The sequence below is a fragment of the Tiliqua scincoides genome, chromosome 6 (assembly GCF_035046505.1).
Source record: "Tiliqua scincoides isolate rTilSci1 chromosome 6, rTilSci1.hap2, whole genome shotgun sequence".
Taxonomy (NCBI): Eukaryota; Metazoa; Chordata; class Lepidosauria; order Squamata; family Scincidae; genus Tiliqua; species Tiliqua scincoides.
The window spans coordinates 21,967,612-21,992,429 of record NC_089826.1 but is presented as its reverse complement, the minus strand read 5'-3'; the positions used below and the strand labels follow the sequence as shown (position 1 = coordinate 21,992,429).

General features: G+C 45.3%; 1 protein-coding gene across 1 annotated transcript in view; it reads right to left on the bottom strand.

Moving 5' to 3' along the window:
- Nucleotides 1–18,631: 18,631 nt before the first annotated feature.
- The window catches only part of TET2 (tet methylcytosine dioxygenase 2), a 97,527-nt gene continuing 91,340 nt past the window's right edge, over nucleotides 18,632–24,818 (bottom strand). The window contains exon 10 of the mRNA XM_066632132.1: nucleotides 18,632–23,558. Coding sequence (XP_066488229.1) covers nucleotides 22,177–23,558 — 1,382 coding nt within the window. The 3' untranslated portion in view covers nucleotides 18,632–22,176. The remainder of the gene's footprint in view (nucleotides 23,559–24,818) is intronic.

Here is a 24,818-nt window from a genome sequence, read left to right as displayed (position 1 = left end):
AAGGTATTAAGAACAAAACAGCTAATATTATAATGCAGTTGTACAAATTGATGGTAAGGCCACCCCTGGAGTATTGTGTCCAGTTCTGGTCACCGCATCTCAAAAAGGATATAGTGGAAATGGAAAAGGTGCAAAAGAGGGCAACTAAGATGATTGCTGGGCTGGGGCACATTCCTTATGAGGAAAGGCTACGGCGTTTGGGCCTCTTCAGCCTAGAAAAGAGATGCCTGAGGGGGGACATGATTGAGACATACAAAAATATGCATGGGAAGGATAAAGTGGATAGAGAGATGCTCTTTACACTCTCACATAACACCAGAACCAGGGGACATCCACTAAAATTGAGTGTTGGGAGGTTTAGGACAGACAAAAGAAAATATTTCTTTACTCAGCGTGTGGTTGGATTGTGGAACTCTTTGCCACAGGATGTGGTGACAGCATCTGGCCTGGATGCCTTTAAAAGGGGATTGGACAAGTTTCTGGAGGAAAAATCCATTATGGGTTACAAGCCATGATGTGTACGTGCAACCTCCTGATTTTAGAAATGGGCTATGTCAGATGCAAAGGAGGGCACCAGGATGCAGGTCTCTTGTTATCAGGTGTGCTCCTTGGGGCATTTGGTGGGCCGCTGTGAGATACAGGAAGCTGGACTAGATGGGCCTATGGCCTGATCCAGTGGGGCTGTTCTTATGTGATGTCTGACTTGATAAACCGTGGTTGCCATTCATGAGGCCATTGCAGAGGCCATTGCAACAAGTGAGTGCGCAGCAGGTGATAAATGAAAGCAGACAAACAGCTCTCAACTATAGATTTTTCTCTACCTTTTAGGAAGTTCCAAAAAGCTTGACATACATGAATTGAGCTATACAGATATAGTTGTTGGCATCCTTCAGTCTTGGAAGACTATGGTGTCACGCTCTGAATGGTGGTTCTGGAACAGAGTGTCCTCTCCAGTGCCCGAAGCCTGGGTAAAGTAGATATGGAGGATAGGCTGTTACCCATGCAGCAAATCCCCCCTCTCCACGTCGCTGAAATGGTCCAATGGAAAGGCAGAGGCCAATACGGTTGGTTCCAGCGGCATCGCAGGAATTGCCAGAATGTGACTGTGTTCAGCCATGAACTGCCTCAGGGACTCCGGCTCCTGATTTTGCCTCGAGGTTGACTCCTGAAGCCTTTTCCATAACTGGATGTAGCCACAAGGCAGTGGAGGTTTGGGATCAGAGTTTTCCTTCTCTTAGATGAGCTGCCTTCCCAGGCTGATGAGTCCCATCTACCCGGTAGATGGGTCCAGATATATATACAGATATATATATTGGCTATATACGTATATTGGATATAGGCTATAACATACAGTATATATATTGAGCCTATAACAGATATATAGCTGGAATATATATATATATATTGAGCCTCTGAGCAGGGAGGCTGCATTTGTGGCAGTCATGACCTGTAGCCACCAATATGTCTATGAATAATCTGATAAAAATGCTTTTTGTGGTGGTGATCTTCCCCAAAGATCAGTCCCTTTGATTAAATCATGCATAGCAGTAAAGATGCAGACAGCACTTATCTCCATAAGGCCAGGATTATCAATGAGCATTGTCCCCATAATGGAACATTGGGAAGAATGACTTACAGTGCAATCTGATGCTGGCCTCCAGCAGCAGGACAGGCACATGTACTGTTGCAAATGTGCCATAAAGCATGTTGTGACAATGTGGAGGCTCCTAGTGCCATTGCAAAGGCTTGCGCCAGCCTGCCAGTTTCAAAGGCCCACACGCGCCAGAGAAGGTAAGGTTTCCATGGGCAGAAAGCAGGTGGAATGGAGGCAGGAAGGGGAGAGAATGGGGGAGCGGTGTATCATTCTTGAGAGAGGGGTGGGAACGGTAGCAAGAGGACTCCACCATATCCTATCCTCCTTCCTGGGCCTGATTTCCTGATGCAGGGCTGTTCAGATTTGCAGCAGCTCTTTTGCTGGTGTACGTCCAGGAAGTCTCACTGTGGACTACTGGGGCTCACCGGGGCAAGGGAACAAATGTTCCTTACCCGGAGGTGCCTACTGGCGGCCTCCTTTCCCACATAGAATTCTGTGGAGATCATTCTTTGCCTCTGCATCCCTCTTTGGGGTGGAGGATAGGACTGGGTTGTTCTGAACTGAATCTTTCTTGTGTTTCTCAAAATTAAGGCAAGAGTGATAACAGCGGAGGGCGTGTTCTCCAGTGGGATCTCCATGTCAGGGTCAGTCCTCCAGTTGGGTAGCTCCTTCCTCTCAGGTAGGCAGGCCAGAGGTAAAGAACTTCCTGGGTGGGAGAGGCTGTCTGGACTTCTCCAGTCTGGCCTAGCCTCTCGGCCAAGCAGAACAGAGGGGTCAGCTCTTGCTCACCCCAGTGGAGATCACAGGGGAATATTTCCTTTCTTTGCCCGTGTACCTTTTACCTTCTTTTTTACCAGCAGCAAGGGCTGCTCTGCCTGCCTTCCTCCTTTGCTTTTTCTCTACAGGCACGTGCCCCGCTGGCTGGCCCTAGGCTGCCTGCCTCCCTCTGGCAGAACAGCTGCACCTTTGAATTTCACACCTGTGTGCACAAAGAGCCTCTTGCCCTCCCCACTGGCTGAGGCGAAGCAGGCCGGCCCGCAAGCGTTCTAGACGCATCCAAGCTTCCAGAGCTGCCTTCCAGGGCCCCTGCAAGGCCCCTGCCTTTCCAGGGGCGCAGAGCAGAGGCCTCACCTCTGGCCTGGACCCCGACATTTGCAGCTTTGGTGGCGCAAAGCGTTCTCGGGGGCCCCCATGCAGGGGCTTTGGAGGCAGGCTCGTGACAGCAAAGGCTGCAGAATCGCTGGAGCTGCCTCTGCACGAGAGAGAGAGAGAGTCGGGGCTCACCATCCCTGCTCCAGCAGCTTGTACCGCCTTGGGTGCACATGGCTCGCCAGGATCTGGCAGGCATAGATTTCCCTGCCCAGATCCTCTTCTGCTGCAGAGCCTTGGTGAGTCCTCCCCTGCCTTGATGGACGCCCCCTCTCCCCTCATGGCTGGCCCCAGAGGCTACCTCCCCCCATGCAGGTCTCAGCGCCCTGGACTAGGGGGAGCTCACCAGTGCTATCATAGACATGGTCCAGGTCAGCATTTCCGCTGTCATAGAGTCCTTCCAGAGACTGGGGGGGGGACTTCCTTCCCCCAACTAGCCCCCCCACCAAGCCCCCTGTCTCCCCCCAGAGGAGAACGAGGCAGACCTGGTCCCTCCCCCCAAGAGACAGAAGGGCTCCACCGCCTAGAGCAGGGGTACCCAAACCCAGGCCCTGGGGCCACATGCGGCCCTCGAGGCCTCCCAATATGGCCCTCAGGGAGCCCCCAGTCTCCAACGAGCCTCTGGCCCTCCAGAGATTTGTTGGAAACTGCACTGGCTCTACGTAACTTTTCTCAGCGTGAGGGTGACTGTTTGACCTCTTGTGTGAGCTGTGGGATGAGGGCTTCCTCCACTGCTTGCTGTTTCACATCTGTGATGCAGTAGCAGAAGCAAAGGAAAGGCCAGCCTTGCTTTGTACAAGGCCTTTTATAGGCCTTGAGCTATTGCAAGACCTTCATTCATTCATATAAGTTCATCTTTAATATATTTATGTAAACTTATGTAAATTTATTTAAATTTTAAATGTAAATTAATTCTTTTTTCCCTTGGCCTCCCCCTCCCGACACTATGTCAGAGAGATGATGTGGCCCTCCACCCAAAAACTTTGGACACCCCTGGCCTAGAGTATCGTCTCAGAGTGCCCCCAGAGCTCCAGGAGCAGAACCTGAGGGAGGTTGGCTCTCATGTCTCTCCCACTGAGGAAGGCAAGATCTCGGGGGAGGAACAGAAGCACCAGGGGTCACAGCTCTTCTTCTTAGAGCAGTTCCACAAGCTCGTCTCTGGAGTGATCCAGCTGTTAGACCTGTAGTCTGATCAGGTTCCTGCAGAGGGTTCAGGCACCCATCCCAGGTGGGGGTGGGCACCAGTGGTCTTTCCAAACTAGCAGGAGGTGCCCCAGTTGTTCCCCCCTGCCCTCTCTGCTTCAAGCAACTGATTGATAGTGAAAGGGCCAACCCCGCCAAGGGCTGGGACTCCAGTAGACCCTCCACCTGGTGGTACAACCTGCCACCCAAAATCATGGCCTGCCTCAAGTGCCCCCTGGTGGTTGCCCCAGTAGCAGCTCTGGGCTCCCACCCACGTTCTGCCTGCAGATAGCGATGGCCTCCCAAGGTCCTTACAGACAGGAGGGTCGAGCTAGCATCCAAGAGGGATCTTGAGGCTTCTGCTAATGCCCCACAAGTCACAATGGCCTCCTCCCTGTGTGCCAAAGCCCTAGTCCTGGTTGCAGCAGTTTAGCAAGAACTACCCACTCCACCCCAAGGCCTGTTCCAAAATCAGGATAATGGCATCAGCCACTGCCTTTGTCAACAGAGCAGTGGCCCAGTGTAGCTGGTCCCTGAGCAAAGCAAGGAAACCCATCAACCTCCTCGAGCTGAGGACTGTTCTCCTAACACTGAAGACCTTCTCCCAGCAGTTCAGAAACAAGGACATCTTAGTCTACACAGACACATGTTGGCCAGGGCATATGTCAACCAACAGGGAGACAACTGCCCATCAGCCCTGCAGAGGAAGGCCCGCAAGCTACTCCTGTGGGCAAAGAGGAACCTCAACCCCATCAGAGCGGAACACATTCCCAGACTGAAAAATACCATGGTGGACTGGTTGAGTTGACAGGACCTTGACCAGTTGGAGTGGAGCCTGCACGTGCAGGTTTTCTCCTGGGTCAATCACAAGCTTGGCCCACTGGCTAGGGACTTGTTTGCCAGCAGCGTCAACCATCGGCTCCCAAGGTTCTTCTCCTGTGGTCGCTGCCTGGATGCAGAGGGGATCGGCGCCCTACACCGCCAGTGGCCCGGGGGTGCTGTATGCCTTTCCCCCCATCAAGCTTATCTAAAGGGTCCTAACAAAGATCTGGTTAGTACAGGCTGAGACCCTCTTCATAGCCTGGACTGGCCCCTGGGCTGGAGGTCTGGTCTAGAGGGTAGAGCCTCTGTTAGCCCGAAGATAACATGTGAAGGTCGCCAGTTTGAGGCCAGTTTGAGGCAGCTCGTGAATGGCGAGACCTTGAAGCAGCTGACAAGCTGAGCTGAGTTATTCCACCTGCTCTTTGGTGTGAGTGAAGAAGCCTCTTGGCTGCCCTTCAAGTGAGAGATGAAGGAGCTGCTTCACCATCACCAGGTGGTCAGGGCAGCCATAGCTGAGGCCTACAGGGCTACTGGCAGGGAGTCCCTTAAGGGCATTATGGCTCCCTCTCCAAGGAGGGCCGCCACCTCAGCAGCAGTCTGGGCACACCCCTCCTTGGAGGGGGCGTGCAAGGTGGCTACCTGGAATGCACCTAACATGCTTATCAAGCGTTATAAGATCAAAATCTTTGCCTCAGGAGATACAGCCTTTGCCAGGTGCATCCTCCAGAGTGTCGTCACACATGCTTCTGGCAGTTCCCACCCAAGTCCACGATTTGGGCACATCCCAATTGGAAGACTGACCCTGACATGGAGATCCCTCTGGAGAACAGGGAGATTTGTACTTACTGTGAATCCCCCTTCTCAGTGGTCTCCATGTCGGGGTCAGTCCGCTTGCCCTCACAGCCAAAGCAAAAAAGAAAAAGAAAAGAGGAAAGAGAGGAGAAGGAGAAAGGTAGAGCAAGTTGGGCATATAGTGTAGGAGGTGAGTGACCAAAGGTCTTCAGGGGAGGAAGGAATAATAGCAGGATGGGGGGGTGAGCCCCAGAGCACACCCATCTATCATGAGTAGTGCCTTCTGCCTCTAAGAAGAGCAAGTCAGCGGACACCATCACCACAGAGTCCGACCTACCCAGCGCCAGAACTGGCATTCCTCCTCCAATATCCTCACAGTGCATCTCTCCTGGATCATACTGGTTGGGGAGGAGTCTTAGAAGCTTGGACAGCTTGGGGAAGTCCAGGCAGCTCCTCCCCCCCTCAGGAAGTTCTTTACCTCTGGCATGCCTACCTGAGAGGACTGACCCTGACGGAGACCACTGAGAAGGGGGGTTCATGGCAAGTACAAATCCTCCCGATTCAGTCAATATTCTTGGAAATTCCATTGATTTTGGGGGGGAAGCTAAGAGAGGTAACTCACACCTTTTTTGCCATCTTGACTGTGCTTTGCTGTTTTGTTTACATATGTGAAAGTTCAAAAGTATTTTTTGTATGCAGATTTTGGGGACAATTAAGGATTGAGTGAGGTTCTTATAAATGCTACTTCTAATAAGACGGGCACTGCTGGATCAGACCAGAATGGGTACAAACTGCAAGAGAGGAGATTTCGATTAGACATCAGGAAAAAATTCCTGACAGTCAGGGCGGTTCGGCAGTGGAACAGATTGCCAAGAGAGGTGGTGGATTCTCCCTCACTGGAGATATTCAAACAGAGGCTTGACGAGCACCTGTTGGAGATGCTCCAAGAGGATTTCCTGCTGAAGGCAGAGGGTTGAACTAGATGACCTATTAGGCCCCTTCCAACTCTGTGATTCTATAAAACCCATCTAGTATATCACCCTCCTTCAAACAGTGGACAACCACATACCTCTGGAGAGCAGAATAGATAGGCAAATTGGCCTGCTGTTGCTACCTAGTTTTCAATGGCATACTGCTCCTGAAGCTGGAGGTTCCATATAACCATCATGTGTAGTAGTCATTGACAGATGTATCCTCCATTAATGTCTCCTTTTAAAGTTATCCAGGCTTGTGGCTATTCAACATAGAAGACCTCACCAAGAAGAAACCATTCCTTTCCACCAGTGCTTGTGTGGTCCTTCCTGAAGCAATTGAAATGTGTTCTCCATGGAATCAACAATCCAAGCACACAGACCTCACAACTGGTGTTCAGCACGTGACACGGCTATAGATGTATCAGGCGTTGGAAGATACAAAGTTGAGAGGAAATAATTCACCCAGATTTCCATTTTATAAGAATGAGTAATGAAACAACAAAATTAAGAACTGCCTGAGGGATATATTTACCACAATTTTAATGTTTGGAATTAGGCTATGTTAGTCAAACTATAATTTCAAGCATCTGGGTTAAAAACCCATGTTAAAGGGGACAGCTGAGACCATGCTTGGGTTCAGAGTAAAGTCTTCTCTTCTTCCATAATGAAAGACTTTATCAAATCCAGAAGTCTACTTACTCAATGCAAATGTCACACTGAGAATAGCTATAAACCCCAATCCAGTTCTGGTTGCATAGTGCTAGAAGGGGAAGGGTGATGGGATTGGGGACCAATGGGCCAGTTTGGATACTTCCAGAACCAACTCTGCTTTGTCTGAAAAGGGCTAGGTTGTACATGTCCCATTTCTAGGTCGCAACCCCCTTTTTTCTTCCTTTTACTAAAGTGAGGGAGGGGTCAACTTGCACTGCTCCCTCTCATGTGTTTCCTATTTTTATTAGACACTTTGTGGCCCTGATGTATAAACCATGATGTATGGCCATGGTATAAACCATGTTTGGGTTGACAAGGAAAGTAAGCAGAGATCTCAAATGGTGGGCTTTTTGTATAACTGAATTTAGGCACAAGCTAAACCAGTGACAGCTTAGCCCTGCTTATGATTCACAATTCATAAGGGTCTCAAAATAATTTAAAAATGTTTTTTTTTTTGGGGGGGGGGCTTTTAAATGCGAAACTTTTTAAAACTACGTATGCAGCAAAGCAAAGCAAATGTTGGTGTAGTTTTTTTTTTTTTAAACAAGGGACCTCCAAGCTTCATATAGTTTAGGGCCTCACCAAGTCTAAATCCAGCAGTGGCTTAATGACTAGAGCAGAATTTGACATCAGATGGGCCAAGTCAATTATTGTTGCTTGCAAAACAAAACTTCACAAAGGGAAAAGAAAAATTCATAACTTGCTATAATAAAAGGGTGGAAAGGTAATCAAAATGCTTTCCTTAGGAGCAGGAAAAGAATCCTGACCCTTCAGGAAGCACTTGAAGGTCAGGTTTAGCCAGTGCTTTTTTTGTAAAAGAAAAGGTGCAGGAACTCACAACTTGTTAATCTTTTATTTATTTATTTATTTATTTATTTATAAACCATTTTTTATTGGAGAAATAAAATCTTTTTTATGTGCTTCCCCCATAAAGATGAACTTACTTCTGAGTAGACATGCATAGGATTGGGCTGTCAATCTCCACATCCCCTTCCCCCTAGCTACTTTTTCTACACATAGGGAAAAATACTGTACAGGTGCACTTGTAGCGTGTAGTATGTAGTGTGGCACTACTTCAAGGAGAGGTAGCAGTGAATGGATTCTGAAAAATGGCTTACATGAGTTCCATGTAGTAAAATTACTCTAAGCAACTGTGGGAGTAAGAACAAAAAAGAAATTCTTACACGAGAGGGGTCCTTAGGTGCACATAGAAACAGTTACGTTTGCAAACAAGCGATTAAATATGGTTTAATTCAGGTATCAGAATACTCTGTGTCTTTGGGATGGCACTTGGCATGCAATTGTATGTTCTCTGCTGCCCTGAGCAGCTGCTTTGCATTGCTGGAGAGGAGCTGCAAACGCTGGCTGGCGGAGGGCATGTTTGTGGGGGAAGGATGAGGAGGATCTCTGGCAAGGCTGGACAGCACGTTGTATACACGTAGAATCCCTTTTCACCTGCCCTTAGCATGTGAAAACGGGTGCAGATATATATCTCTGCCAGGATTAAGAGCCCAATCCTAGGTATGTCTACTTTGAAGGTATGTCTACTCTCGTTCTAGTCAATGGAGCTTACTCCCAGGACAGTGCCTAGGATTGCAGCCTAAGAGCCCAATCCAATGCATGTCTACTCAGAAGTCCACTTTAGTGAATGGGGCTTAGGATGGCAGCCTCAGTGCCCAATCCTGTGCCTGTCTCCTCAGAAGTCAGTCCCATTAGAGTCAATGGGGCTTCCTCCCAGGAAAGTGTGGAGAGGACTGCAGCCTCAGAACCAAAGCCTATGCCTGTCTCCTCAGAAGTCAGTCCCACTAAAGGCAGTGCCAGCACCTACCCAGCGAATGCCTCTGTCTTGCTCCCCCCCCCCGGAATGCCTCCGAAGGGGAGGGGCCCCTGCAAAAAGGTGCCGGAACTCCGTCCCCCCGCGTTCCATTAGAAAAAAAGCCCTGGGTTTAGCAATCCAGTGACAGTGTTTTCTGCACCAAACCATGGTTTGGTTGTCTAGGCTCAGGCACTCCCTCCTATCCTCACATACTCCCATCCCCAATCATACACTTCCAGGTTTGCTGTAATCCTTTTCTGCAGCATTGTGTGCACTGGAGACTTCCTGGCTCAGGAACTGCAAGAGGTAACTGCAATGTGCAAGGGCATATAGCCACAGGTCAAGCCAAGACTGGAAGATATCCAAATTTAGCAAACGTCTTGGTACCCAGAGTCCCCGAGTTAGGTTCTGGTTCCATTCTGGAGGTTTTTCTGGCAGGTACGTGGAAACAGCTGGCTCTTGGCCCGGTGCTATTGTGCCTGTGCAACAACGCCTGATGAAAGTGCCAGCACGGCTGCCTGAAACTCAGACATCCATGGCTTGAACGTCCATAACTTGGGGATCCATTGTATTGCTTTTAGCTTGAACTAGGTTGCACAGAATGTCCACCTGGGGGGATATTTGTTTCCACTGGACTACTAGCTGATAAGGATCTGTTTATATCCCTTAGGTGAGGCCAGCCCATTCATGAAGCTGACTGAAGCAGTCACATCAGGCAGTGGATTAGCAGGAGTTACCCTCCTTTGTCCACCCACTTGCCTCCACATCTCCTTCCCCCACTATCTGGGTTGGAAAAGGAAGGCAGAGGTGGAGCAGAAGAAGAGGCATTGGGAGAGGAGAGTAGGCCACCATTCTCATCTCGCCCACCGTTCTCCCTCCTTCATACTTCTGCTCCATCCCTCTCCTTTTCCTGGCCAGGCTGTGGAAGAAGCATAGCCTGGCACAATACCAGGTAAGGGAGGGCAGTATTTGGTACACCATCTCATGTGCCAGGAAGACTCAGGCCAGCCCTGCAACAGAGTTTTAAGACTTCCTTTCTATCAGAATGGGTTTTTTCTCTGTTATGGTAAGCCAAAGAGTGAGCAGAACTCCTGTCCCTCTGAGAATGAGCTGCTCTCATTTCAATTGCTTCAATTAATCTGTTATATTAATTGATAGTTGGTCTCTTGTTGCTTAACATGGCACATACTTGCATTTATAGAGCAGTACTCTCAATATGAGGCTGACCACAAGAGACTGAAAGTTCTGTTTTCCCTTTGTGCACAAGAACTGTGCATTGTTGATCTAATTCAGAACCCACAGTAAACATGAGTACAGAGCAGGAATATGGAAGAGAGGAGTGGAGAAAGTGGGCCAGCTGCCAACTATTTTTTTTTTTCTAGTTTACTGCTGATCTGTCATGGGTCAAGCTAATTAGGAGAGGGGCAGGAAGAATTATCAGCGATCACTAGCTCATTATTGCTAAAGGGGATGGAAGCACATGGCTGCTTTCATAAAGTGCATTGTCTAAACCGCATGTCCAAATACACAGAATTTTGGTGGATCATGGCTGCTGAATTTGATTTTATTCATCCGTGCACTGAATTATTCTAAAGGCACTTTTAAAAGACAAGTGTCTGTTTCTATGGGTTACTGTGATTTGGGGTAGAACACATAAGTATATACTACTATCTAAGTACAAGTTAGGCCCCCTTATCTGCTGATCTGGTATCCGCTGATTCAATCATCCACGGATCCAGGGTAGGCATGCCCATTAACGTAATTTAGGGCACAATCCTGAAGTAAGGTATGTTTGCACCTCCTCGGGAGGAAGTTGGGCCGGTGGTCAGAGGTGTGCCAGCCTGCGGAGACTGACACAAATCTCTGCACCAGCTTCCTCAGCGAGCCTTGTGTTGGCCTGACTGGGTTGAAGCAAGGCTCTGGGGAGTGCGGGGAGGAGGCACAAGGGCGGCATTCCTGGGTGGAGGCAGCCTCGTGGGCGGGCAGGGGAGAGCAGGAGGCGGGGCTTGTTCCTGGGGAGTTTGGAGCAGCATGAAGCCACTCTGCTCTCCTCGGACCTGTGCCACCTCAGGAGGTAGCACAAGCCCGAGAAGACTGATGCGGCAAGGACGCCTTAGCCTTGGGCCCCTATCCTGCACTGGATACAGCACAAGTCTATTGGCTTGCCTGATCCAGCGCAGGGCAGGATTGCGCCATCAGATCCTTACTGGGGCAACAATGTTCTTCCTTATACATGTCACTATAAGCATTCAAGCTTATAGCAACATGCAGTCAGGCTACTGGCAGCCTGATACTTGAAAAGCCAAGGGCCCAATCCTATTGTTTTCCAGTGCTGGTGCCGCCATGCCAATGGGGCATGCACTGCATCCTGTGGTAGGGAGACAATCACAGAGGCCTCTTCAAGGTAAGGGAACATCTGTTCCCTTAACTTGGAGCTGCATTGTGGCTGCCCCGCTACTGGAAAGTTGGATAGGATTGGGCACAAAATCAAGAATGTCAAACATAAAGCCTGCAGGCCGAATGTGGCCCCAGAAGCAATTTATCAACCCCCCCCCCCCGTTTTAACTGGGCTCCCCCAGGTTGATAATTGGGCTCTCTCATATTTTGAAAATAAGAACAAGATTTGCACATTTCCTCTTCTCTCATTTGCAGCTAATGAATGAGAAAAAAGTGTTTATTTCTGTCCATCATCTGCTTAATGATGTCACTTTCTTCTTAATGACATCACTTCCAGCCCTCAGGCACCAGGAATGCTAACTTTGGGCTGCTGTATGAAATGAGTTTGACATCCCTGGACTAGAACAACATTAACAGGAAGCAAGAAATTAACTGCTTTCTGTTAAGGTCCATCAAGTCTTTGCTTTCAGGCTATTGGCAGCCTGTCTGCATGACGCTATAAGCTTGAATGCTTATAGTGGCATATAAAGAAGAACTTTTCTTGCCCTGGTAAGGATTTAAACTATGTTATTGGCCACTGGGGGGCACACGGGACCCATGGAGATAGGGTTTGTCTATATCCACAGTTTCCATACCCACAGAGGACCCTGGAATGAACTGCTAGGGGATATGGGGGCCTATCTGCATATGGGGCTTTATGACTGACAGGACAGATCTCTTACCCAAGGAGCTAGCGGTCTAGAAACTGACACATTGGAAACAACAAATGAAGTGGATGGAAATGGATGCAGGGCTAAATTATGGAAACAACACATGTGTGATATGGGTAAACCATAAAAAACACTAAGACCTGGTGCAACAGTGCCTCTATGGTGCTCAGACACGTGACATCCTACCAGCAGACAGAGTTATAACAGTCCAGGAAGGACTGCACCATGAGCTACTGTGCACATTCACATGGGTCATGTACATTGCCATTATATCAAACATAGCTTGAATACAGAATCCCACTTCCTTCTATGCCCCCCCCCCAAAAAAAGTGGGTTTTTGGGGGGATGGGTGGGAGGAAGATAAAGTCAAGTCTGGGGAAAGTACAGAGACCTGTTTCAAAGCACCCATGTGGTACTACAACCAACTGCCAGAGGAAAACATTGGCCTTGTAATCTAGGTCAGCATCCATTCCTTTTTAAACACTTCTGTTTATTTCTTTTGGTATTCTTCAGTAAATGAAGCCTGGTTCTTCATCACAAATTGCCTTGTCTGTCTGGTAAGCACTTGCTTAAATCTGGGGTAAAAATAGAAAGTTCTTTTGAATGAACCACATGCCTATACTTGAAGAAGCGACACCAGTTGGCTCTTTGTAGTTTCCAAACCTCAGTTGAGTTTGCCTGTTGAGTTGGCAAAGAGATCTTAAACATCCTTTACTTCTGTATTTCAGTCTGGAAGGCATTACAAAGAGACATTTTCGCCAGGACAATTAATTCACTGAGGAGGCCCTAAGTTGCTTTGTATTTTGTTCAGAATATTTTGTTCAGAATATCTTTTACTACTCTTTACTTGAAATGATTATGCAGCAAATGAAGACTCTGAGCCATAGGCTAATTTCTTTGCATTCAGTATCATCTCCTATCAGATTGTGCACTGTCGTGCTGAGTTAGGGCCCAATCCTATCCAATTTTCCAGTGCGGGTGCAATCGTGCCAGCGGGGCATGCACTGCATCCTGGTGGGGAGGCAGTCACAGAGGCTTCCTCAAGGTAGGGGAACATTTGTTCCCTTACCTTGGGGCTGCATTGCAGTGGCACTGGTGCTGGAAAGTTGAATAGGGTTGGGCCCTTAGTAGTTTGCCATTAAGAATAGAATTCTGGCCAACTCTCCTTCCAGGCTGGCCCAGTAAGGGCTGATGGATGGCATTATTCAAAGTTGGGAAAGAACTAAATTTGCCATTCAGATTTGTCACTGATAAGTCAGCAAAGGTTCCTATGTTCTTTGGGAGGTCTAGTTCCATTTATTATTGATTCATATGGAATTTCTCAAACCATGATGCTGATTTTTAATTGATCATGTGATACCAAATACAGTCCAGATTTTCCCAAGGCTGGTCCATCTGGTGAGATTAACTGGCCGGTGTGAGATGTGATCGTTGTGGTGGAGAACTGACTATCTTGGGGAGCCCAATTATAATGACAGTATATACTGAATGACAGTAATGACAGAAATTCAGAAAGGTCCTTTTTGGCTTCATTCACTGCCTTGATATTGGACCCCCAAATGAGCAGCTACTCTGTGCCTTTCAGGTTTCATGGCAGAAAGATATTAATGGCAACTTGGAGCAATTTTGGAGTCTCCTGTCCATGAGGTTGAGAATCAATGCTTTTTTTTGCTCATTTTGCTAAAACAAATTTGCTATGCCCACTGTGCTGCCATTCTTGCCTGTACCCATTCTGAAATGTTAAGAGATGGACTGCAGTCATTTTATATAAAACTTTTTCCTCGCCATGTGGATTTGGTTGGTACATGCAGACAGGGTTTGTGTATTGCAAAGGGATGTGTGTGTATGTGTGTGTTTGCAACTGTTGAGAGAAGGTGGGGTTTGAGCAATTTGCATAAATCTCAAGTCTGTCCTTGATTTTTTTGCATTTTGACTGCATGGGAGCCATTCCTTCTTGTCTTCCTTCTGGAGAGAACTTGGGATATTCTACAGATCAACAGATGAGTTCAGATTGTTTGTCACTCTTGTCTTTTTCTGTCTCTGTATTGGTGGGAAGTAAGGCACATTATGCAACATGAACTCTGAGTTGCAGAGTTAACTTAGTTCCTGCTGGCATGAGGTGTCTATGCACAGGCAGGAATGACTAACATTTGGCAGCAAGGAGGACAGACAAGTTCTAAATAACTAGGTGGGTTTGTTTCTAAGAGTAGTGAAAAGAAGTCAGTGATGTTGATATGATTTGCAGGCCCTTGAAAATATAAGAGAAAACTAGTTTAGTTTAGCCTCTAGGTTCCAGGGTGGAGGTAGATGCCAGAGAACATGGCCTGCCTAGAAATACTTTTTGGGCAGCCAAAAATACAAGGCACTTCGACAAAAGGGAACTAGAGAAGCTAAAGGAACTAAGCAACCCTCAACTTTTTCAAAATGGACAAGACCTCTTGTGGGAGGAAGAGGGCCCCTGAGACACATTTGACCTGACTCAGAAAAATGTTGCTTGGGCACAGACTGTCTGTATTGCTTGCAAAAGTATAATTTCAATACCAAGAAAAAAGTTCTGAATGAGAACAGTTGAATTTGCTGTGGAATTAATATGCTATCATTTAGCTGACATGATGAATAACAATTCTGTGAAGCATACTTCCCTTGCAGCCTTCCCTTCACTTTCTCAGTTGCGCAACTAATAATTTTGGTCTTTTGTTGGCACACACAGAGGCAGAAGGCTTTGACCTATTTATTGTGCAACAATTGTACGTAGTGTTTCCGTGTGTGGCAGGTGCCAGTACAAGCATCCCTCAGCTTCAAGTACTTCCTTTGCCAGATGAATTGGAGTCACTAAAGAAGTGCCTTCATGTTCCCCTTGGAAAAGGGCAGAACCTGTTATTCTTAAAATCTGGTACAATATATTAAGCGAAATTCAGGTTATGTACACCTGTTGGCTCAAATGGATTTCAAATGACTTTGACTGTCACTGGCTTGTATCCTCAAATTACATGGAGCACAGATCCATTGCTGGGAGATCTTTCTGCAGAAAGAAGGATTGCACTCACAAAAGGGGTCCTTTCATGACATGCTTGGGATACATAAACTCCCAGGTTTGATCCCAGTATCTCTGACAAGGGCTGGGAAAAAAACCATGCCTGAAATGGTGGCGAGTTGCTGCCGACCACTACAGATACTGCTGAGCAACAAAGACCCATGGTTTGACTCAGGATAAGGCAGCTTCTCACCTTCCTGCTCACCTTCCTGCTGCTTATGCCCCGAGACATTTCCTTGCAGATTCTGGTGACAGAATGCTACGCTAGCTGGATACAGGTCTGATCCAGTAAGGCAGTTCTTACGTCATTATGTCTTGTTTTGCAAACCATGGTAGCTTATACATTGGTGCCTCAGCATACAGGGAAGTTCTGTGGATGCCGAAACCCGTGGATAATCAAATTGGTGGGTCTTGGCATCTTTAACCCTCCAGAGTTGGCTGGAGCTGAACTGTGGTCATCTCTGGAGGGTGTTCTGAGGCCTGTGGAGGCTGTGCATGGTCTACACGGCCCTCAGAAGGCCTTCTATGGCCTTTGGGAGACCATAGAAGGTCACTTCCAGTTTTCAGGGGAAACTATAAGTTACGTTTTAGGACTTTACAAAGCCTTCTGAGGCCTGGGAAATCCTCTGGGGGGGGGGAGGGGTTCAGGTCAGGCCAACCCTGCAGGCTCAGGGCCCGTGGATAGTTAATTCTGTTGGTCCTGAGTATGTGGATAAACAGGCCTAGCTGTACAATCCTCTCTACTTTTAGCGGTCAGAACTAAAATTCAAAGTTCCTGAATCCCTGTAAGTGGACAACTGAGTCACAAAAACATGTTTCCACAAGGTAGGCATAGAGTGCATTAAATAAATATAAATTTTATTAAAAACACCCACATTTCAGCCTTACCAGGAATGATATAATAAAACAGCTTTTCAAATAACCTGCATTCATTACATTACAATACTTACAGTATTTATAACCGTTCTCAGATTTTGATGGACAAAACCCAAAAAACTGTGAAAATGAGGGAAAGTAAAGTAAAAAAAACCAACAGTACAACATAAGTTTAGAAAATACACACATAAAAATGTTCATTATCTTAGTGTCAAACAGTTATAAGTTTCCTACACAAGTTAACCACTAGCTTTAAAAGTGAACTTTTAAAGTGAACGCCGCTTTGCGCCAACCAAGATGAAGGGGGGAAAAAACTGTTCAAGTAAAGTTGACACCACTCAGAAACATCTTCAAGTATGGCTATAGTCAACCTGATAATCCTATACAAGCAATTTTATGTCTGCTTCTCCCCACCCCACCCCGCCCTGCCCAATTCGTTTGTAGGCAGGGTTCTGTACATAAAAATTACAATTCTGTTATTTACAAATCATTTTTCACCACCACCAACTAAGCTTTCTCCTGTTTGTTAGTCATTTGGCAAATGACAACAAGCTGTATCCAAAGGCACCCTTCTGCACGGAGAAGGTGTCTTCCACTCATTGAACGGCCATTTTATACTTTCTGCTAGAAACAAAATCTGAGAACATTCCTCCACTTGTACAAGTGAAAGCATCAGAACTGCTAGAGAACCTGCCAACACAAGTCTTGTGCAAGCATTTGCAGATTGGTCATAGCAGTTCTTTTCCTTCTGCTCATGGTTCTTTGGGTTGAACCTAGTACGTATTTTAATCAACATCTCTCATATTAAATCAGATAAGATATGGTAAGTGTAAAGACTATAGAAGTCCATAGAAGTTAATTAACCTACTACTAATGGCCCTGATTCAGCAGCTCCAATGTGTAAATGAAATTTCACACAAGCAGAGGGGCTTGGTTCAGCAAGTGTTACATTGCAATATTGATAAAAATGGAGCAACTCTTACTTGCTTTTGGTGTACACATCGGAGATCTTTCTCTTCTCAATTTTAAATCATGGGCTACCATGAAGAATGATGGGCTACCATGAAGGGAATGAAGAGAACTACCATGACCTTTTGAAACACAAACCTTTTGTTTCAAAACAAACACTGGAAAAGGTCGCATTTACAGTATGGGGGAGATGGTGTGCTGTCTTTCAAGCTGCCGTTTTATACCTATGACTAATAATACAGTATTTCTGAACAGAATTATTGTTGGGTTAAACAGAATTTTAAAGATCAAATTAAGGCATTGATAATGCAAACATTCTGCAACCTGCTAATATTAGTAGAATAATTCAGTGTACAAAGTGAAAGAGACAAGCACCTCATGTCTGGATCAGAATATTTGCCTTACAGTATATTGCACAGCTGTAAATTTAGGTTAAGATTTGCTTTTTTTAAGAAAGTCCTCCTCCTACTCACCACTGTATTTCATTTATTTTCTGTACTGTAGGAAGGTCCATTTAGAGACAACTTGGAAAAAAAAAAAAGCACTCTAGGTAATAATCACTTGCCAAATCCCTGCCTTAATAGTTTCCCTTTTGTCAGCTCAGTGCATTCTACTTTTTTTATTTTGTTTGAAACATACAAAAGAAAGTTTAAAATGTCAAAGCGCTGGCATCGCCATAGAAAGGAGATCGTGAATTTACCCCCCCAAACAAACAAACATTTTAGTTACATCAGTACATTTACAAGTAAAATTAGAAGAGGGATTCAGGAAAAGAATAATCCCTGAAAACAATATAACAAAATGAAGCCCCCTCAAGAATAATATATTTCTCAACCTACACAACACTGCTGTCCATGCACACACTCATTCACACACTCAGATGATATGTTGGCTTTATAAGGAGATCATGAGCTGATATATCCCTGAATTCTGAGCACCCTCATTTTTAAAAGGTCAAAGTTCAAGTTATACTTGCTTATAATATCAAGTAGTGGGGGGAAAAACCAGAATATTTGTCCCCCCTGACTAGTGCTTCAGCTGTAAGGAGCTCCCTCCAGGAACACTGCAATCCTGTACACCCTTTCCTGGGAGTAATCCCCATTTAATCTAATGGTACTTATTTCTGAGTAGACATGCATAGGATTGTGTTCAAGTGCCTTCGGTTCCGGGGGGGGGGGGGAAGCTTCAGACAGCGGAAGTGCTAATTGGGATGCAATTCTAGGAGGCGAGGGGGAGGGAAGGGGAAGATGGTATCACAATATTATAAACATCCACTCTCATTTTAACATCCTATTGCCAACTAGTGTTGAGGTATATGACAAGTAGGAACACCATACAAACAGTTTAATGTATTTTTTTTAGCTCACATTATATTTTAATAGCAGGCTGAATAGCACCATGATGGGAATTCAACTCCAAACCCATATATATCTATATCTGTCTATATAGATATATATAATATATATCTTTATATATTTGTACAGTATTAAAATACTAAAGCATTGTATTAAAATTTTTATGTTTACAAGTTTTAAGTTACTATACATCTCTTTTGCTTACATTTTTATACAAATTACTAATTTAAAACCACCACAGCAAGCCTGTACTGTATCCTTTGTTACCAATGGAATCACACAGAAAGAATAACCCTGTATCTCTTCTTGGCTCTTCCTAGCAAAAGAGGCCACTTACACAGAGCAAGGGCATTACAGAAAGCACCTGTTGACACCAAAGCAGGCTATTTGGAGAACTTTATCGATCCTTAAAAAGTAGCAGAAGATTACACTCCCTAACTGTCAAGTCTGATCCATGCTGCTAATTATTAACCTGGGGTTAATTTTTTTTAAGTACACAATTTGTACAATAAGCTGGTCATCATAATTGTTGAAAAAAGGGAGTTCACAGTACAGCTGTGAGATGAGCAAGAGAAAATTGGGGTTTGTGAATTATAAGTATTACTTTGCATCCAGAGAGCTCCCCATTCGACTTTTGACTGATAGAATTGCAAATGGATGTGTTTCCTGTTCACTAACAAAGGTATGATTAAGGGGCTAACTACACATTCTGAGCCTCATGGAGGAGGGAGTGCTACTGGGGAGGGGATTTGAGCAGAGAAATGGCAGGCAGAGGAAGCTCAGCCCCCCTCCCCTTCTTCTTAGCTCAAAATTCTGCCCGAGCTGCCTTTGTTAACAAAGCCAGAATTAGCGCTCTCTTACTTTTGTTTGTGCCGAACAACAAAAAAATTTAAAGGTCAGTGTTGTCCTACACACACAGAATCACTTTGCATCGTAAGATCAAAGTAAACTTTTAAAAATGCATTACACTAGTGCTGTTTTGCATTGACGTAACTTAAGTAGACAAAATGCTTTTCAAGCACAATTAAAAAAAAATTCCTATTGTTTATTCTCAGTCACCCTGGATTAAATGGGTAAACTTCACTGAGCTCTAACAAAGCTGAAATGAGAAGGCTGAGGTGAGGAGAATCATGTGTGGAGCCAACCTTTCTGGCTTTCCAGATGATTTAAAAAACCTGGATTTTTCCTGAATTTGCATAAGCCCCGATCCAGCACAAACAGCATCCCATTCCAGCACAAACAGCATCCTATTTGCATAAGCCCCGATCCAGCATCTGCTAAATTAGACAAAGAGGCACTTTTTAAAATGGTGCCCTTAGATTTAGTGGGGGGAGGGGAGAGCAACTGTCTCTCTTCACCCCAGCATGGCATCTTTTCCAGTGGCTGTTACTGGTGTCTCTTCTCCATCTCGTTTTAGAGTGTGAGCCCTTTGGGGACAGGGAGCCACTTATTGATTTGTTTTGCTAAGTAAACCACTTTGTGAATTACTTTTTGTTAAAAAGCAGTACATAAATATCAATAATAATTCTACACTAGCTAGGAAGCTGCTTTGCTGAAGTGGGGATGGCCATCCTCATAGCATTAGCTACGGGATGGGTAGCCAACAAGAAAATATTTTCAATTTCCACACATTTCAGTAAAGCACCCTTGAAAAGGTCAGGGCCGAATGAAAGGAGATGGTGTAGCTGCTTCTGCATGCAAAAGTTTAAGACCTGTTCTAAATGATAAAAATGCCATGCACTGTTTTTATCATGAGACTGAGTCACAGGAGAGTTGAGATGGATTCTGTGGGGAGGAAATCTCACACAGGAACACAACTGTGGCTGCAATCCTAACCACACTTTCCTGAGAGTAAGCCCCATTGAACAAAATAGGACTTACTTCTGAGTAGACCTGGTTAGGATTGTGTCCTAAATCAGGGGCCTCCAAACATTTTGGCCAGAGGGCCGCACTAAATATCTGGCATGGTGTTGAGGGCTGGAAAAAAATTTAAATATAAAATTTATATAAATAAATTAGAGATGGAACTTAGATGAGTGAATAAATGAATGAATGGGCTCATTCATTCAAACTCTCTAGCCCTTAGAACACCCTCCAGACGCAACCAGAGCACAGCTCCAATCATGTTTGGCCAAGTGAGCCAGAGGCTTTCAGGGGACAAGAGGCTGGCTGCGGGCCGGACTGAGGCTGCCTGTGGGCCGCATCTGGCTCCCGGGCTGGGGTTTGGAGACCCCTGTCCTAAATGATCCCAAATATTGTGTGAATTACCAACTCACCACAACGTGAATGTAGCAGTTAGACCGGGTCTGTGTTGCTATGTCACAATGTTATCTAACAGGCATCTGGGATACTCATGCACTCACTCGTATTCCATACACCAACTGAACTAGCCTTGGTATAGAATAGGATCTGTTCAAAGATCCTTTGAACCAAATGGCTGCAAACAGAAACAGCTATGTTGCAGGCAGGGAAGAAGCCAGCATTTGAAAGGATTGACTGCAAGTATAACCGGTGGAATGGGGAAGACACTTTTCCTTTCAGAACTGACTTGCCTCTCTACGGCTGAGTAATCAGCTTGGCTGCAACCGGCCATTGCAGCTTAAGTGCTGGGATAAATGCCAACTTTAGCACCACATTGAGAAAAGTCACCCAGATCCTACACAACAAATGAAGTAATGACTGCATGTTTATTGCCCTACAAACTGATTGTCTGGCAGCCCAATCCTATGCAGATCAACTCAGAGATCAGCTCCATTGTGTTTGATGGAGCCTACTCCCAGGAAAGCATGCATAGGATTGAAGCCTGGGTGTGCCTTTTAAATTCCCACTGCTGGAACCTGCACTGCTGAAAAGGCAAATAACTTTTCAGGTTACGTTTTACTTCTTTAGGTGTACAAACAGCTGTGGTGGAAAACTTCAGAGAGACCTCAGGCTTCACACATAGTGACAATACCCCCCCCCCCCCAACTCACATACAACTTTGTCTGACCTTGGTCCTGGTTTGCAATAATACCCAAATTTGAAAAAAGGGTTTCAAACAAGAACAGGCTAATTGTACACAAACACAAATTTAAAAGTGCTGTTTGCACTTTGAGAAGAGCAGAGCACACGTTAAACATATTTCGTGGTTAATAAAAAGCATTAAAACTGTTCAATCGCAGTATTAGACACAATTCGAGTACATAGCACCAGATTTTAGAATATCCCAACCAATTCAGTGTTTTGCTTTGAATTCATTAGGTTCTATATGTAGCTATCCTGATGAGTAAAAATCAAGTCAATATTAAGATTACAGCAAAATTTAAAAAATAAACTCCCCTGCATGTTACAAAGCGGCATTGCCAAGATTCCAGTACATGATAGATTTAGCACCAGGTGGTATTTCAATATTTCTGCCACTGAAATACTACACGATTTGTACTTTTAAAAAACATCTTCCTTAATTTGCTCTCATTAAAAATGGTCACAGAGATAAAAATCTATTTTTATGGACGCAGGGTTTTCTATTCCAGTATTCAACCCAATATTTCATTGTGAATTGGTGAATATCGCTTCTCCATTTTGTACAGGGTGCTTTGGTTCAAGTTCTTAGAAGTGTCCCCTGTGACCACCTACCAAATAAGTGCAGTGGTAATGTTACCTCTTCTGCTGGTGCGCTGAGGGTTTCCCATGGACAAGTCAGAATGAAAAATATGGTCTCTTGCCCTTTTCCTGCCTACAGCCTAAAAGAATTATTACGCTACTGACATTTTATTTTCCAAAAACAAATGAGGTAATGAACAAGGACTTGAAATTCTATATATATCTGTTATAAGGCCCTGTAACCCGTGTAAAGGCATATGGAGACGTGGTAACTGTGGAGTTTGTGGTAAGTGCCACAGTCCTTTGTGCAAGGGACTTGATGAAACGAACGTATGTTGGTTCCAAGTTCTCATGCGATTCTGAAGGCTCCCGCTTTACTTTTTTACCATGCACTTTCTGAGGCACATAATCTGGACCGTACTTTTCACAATCCTCTTCTTTTTCTCTCGCTTTCTCTGCCATCTTTGCTTCCCATAGAGCTAGACCGTGCTTTGGTTCATTCATACTTTTGTGTTGGTAGAAGACCAGAGATATCCTTGTGGGATGGTTCCTGTTCGGATTTTTCAATGGGGTTGTTGCATGAAGCTCACGTTTTGCACACTCTATGAGAATTGACCCATGAGATGGCGCAACCGCCACGCCACCAATATCTGGATCCAGAAAGCTCTGCTCGTTGTCGGACCAGACATCATCGGGATCCTCTGGATGGAGCGCCTCAGTTTTATTTAAGCCTTCTTGGGAAGCAGTTCTGTTGTGGTTGAGACCTGGAAGCATGTTTGACAACCCATTTGCTGCTTGATTATCCTTGTTCTGGAGGTGGAGTGGATGAGGAGGGCCACTGAACATACCTGAAGCAGTGTGGTAGTCATGTGTTAGGTGGGGAGGGGGATATAAATGATCACCATTTTTATTCATGTAGTCCACACCTGGATTATTTAGATTAGATTTCAGTCTAGAGGCAATGTCCATAAATGGGTCATTGGCCTCATGTGTGGAATAAGGAGGAAAAGAGCCTGCATGCTGAACATTTGGTCTAATGGTGCAACTGTTGAAAGCTTCTACCTGAATATTTTGGTTTCTGTAATTCAAGTACCTAGGGCCAAAGTTCTGATTATTTCCAAACCTATGCTGATATAATGTATGAATTGGAGGTAGACTTAGTTTAGATAGAGAGTCTTGGCTCTGATACCTAAACAAGTCCATATGCTGAGGCTGAGAGGAATAGGAACTGTAGTAGGAAGAGCAGTTGTCCATAGGCAAGTTGCCATTGCATTGATAGTGGGGGTATTGGTTATTTTGACCTAAGTGTACAGAATAGGGATTCATGAGGCTGGAAGAATTCAAATAAGCTCCTGTGGGATGTGAAGACGTTGGGTAGATGTTCATGTGGTTGGATCCTCCGTAAGGATCTGAAGCGTGCGAAGACTTTGGATATGGATTTGCTGGATTTGGCAGACCCACGTAGAGGTTTGTGGGGGCTGAAGGAGGGTAGGAGCTGATGTGATTTGACTGAGGTTTATTAGGGAAGGTATGATGTGGATGTTGGTAGAGCGGCTGCTGCTGTGACATGGCTGGTCCTGAAAGACGTAAGAGATCTGTGAACAAAAAAGGAAAGAAATTAGGAGGGGTGAATCAATATCACATACACAGAAGCCATTCTCTGACTTCTTTTGCACGCTCACTGTCCACCCTAACCCCTGGCTTGCTTCCTGGAAAGTGTAGCTAGGTACTCCTCCATTGAGTACAGTGCAGGTAGGTTCTCCATTGAAAATAGAGGATTTTCTATTCAGGTGCCTTACATCTTTAAGAGCCACTGCAAGATAGTAGACATCTTTGCCCTATTATGAGTTGTTTACTGTTTAAGTATCTTCTTCCCCAGCTAGCTGGTAAACAAAGGATCTGGCTTTGAACCAGCACATTGGACCACAAAGCCCACCTGATTTCCGGGAGTAAGAAATTCAAGTGGCTCAGGTGATGCCAAGTGTCAAATCCTAGTTGATACCCACAGGCAACCCCCCAGATCTAAGGGGAGGGGAGTGGTTGGGGGGGCAAAATCCCCAGGGCTGGCCCTCCAGGGGGGCCTGGACCATGACCAAACAAACGATACAGTACAAATCAAATTTATTCAGGGTTGCATTTCCACAACAGTTTTAAGCCACTTTCAGTGCACTTCTTTTACCTCGATGCATTCTGGAGACTGTTGTTTGTTAAGGTATCTGAGAGCTGTTGGAGCTACCCTTAATTACAGTCCCGCTTCACCCTTTCTTTTAGTTTATGAGTGTTTTGGTATTGTTTGAAGGTGAAATTAGCAGTATGGGGTACAAATATAAGTCTGGACACAGAAAAAAATGAGAAAGAAAAAAAGAAAAGGAAAAAGGCCAGGTAAATTAATTTCACTTGGGCTTTGTTTCAAAATCATCCCAGAGAAATGAGGGAGATAGTGAAAGGCAGTCCATGGATTCCCATGCATTATTGGAAAAAGCAAAAGCAAATGAGGAGGACTTTGCTGAGGTAGAAGAAAAGAAATGCAGTAGTACTACTCAAAGTAAGGAAATTATCCCTTTCTGATAAATCTTTTCATTTACTGTAGTTTCAATCTTGCTCATGCTAAGTTAAAACTGTTGATTAAAACTCATTTAAAAAATGTAATAACATCTGGTTTGTAGAAAAATTCAGGAGGGGAGGGCAATGAGGCATCTTGCCCCTGCCCAATGCCAGCTCTCACTGGCCCTGCAACCCCCAATTGTGCATTTGTCCAGATCAATGATGGGGGGGGGGTGTGCTTGCTGCAAGTGTGGGTGCCAGGATCCTGGAACCATACGAGTAAGAAAGGCAGGGATCATACCCAGGAATAT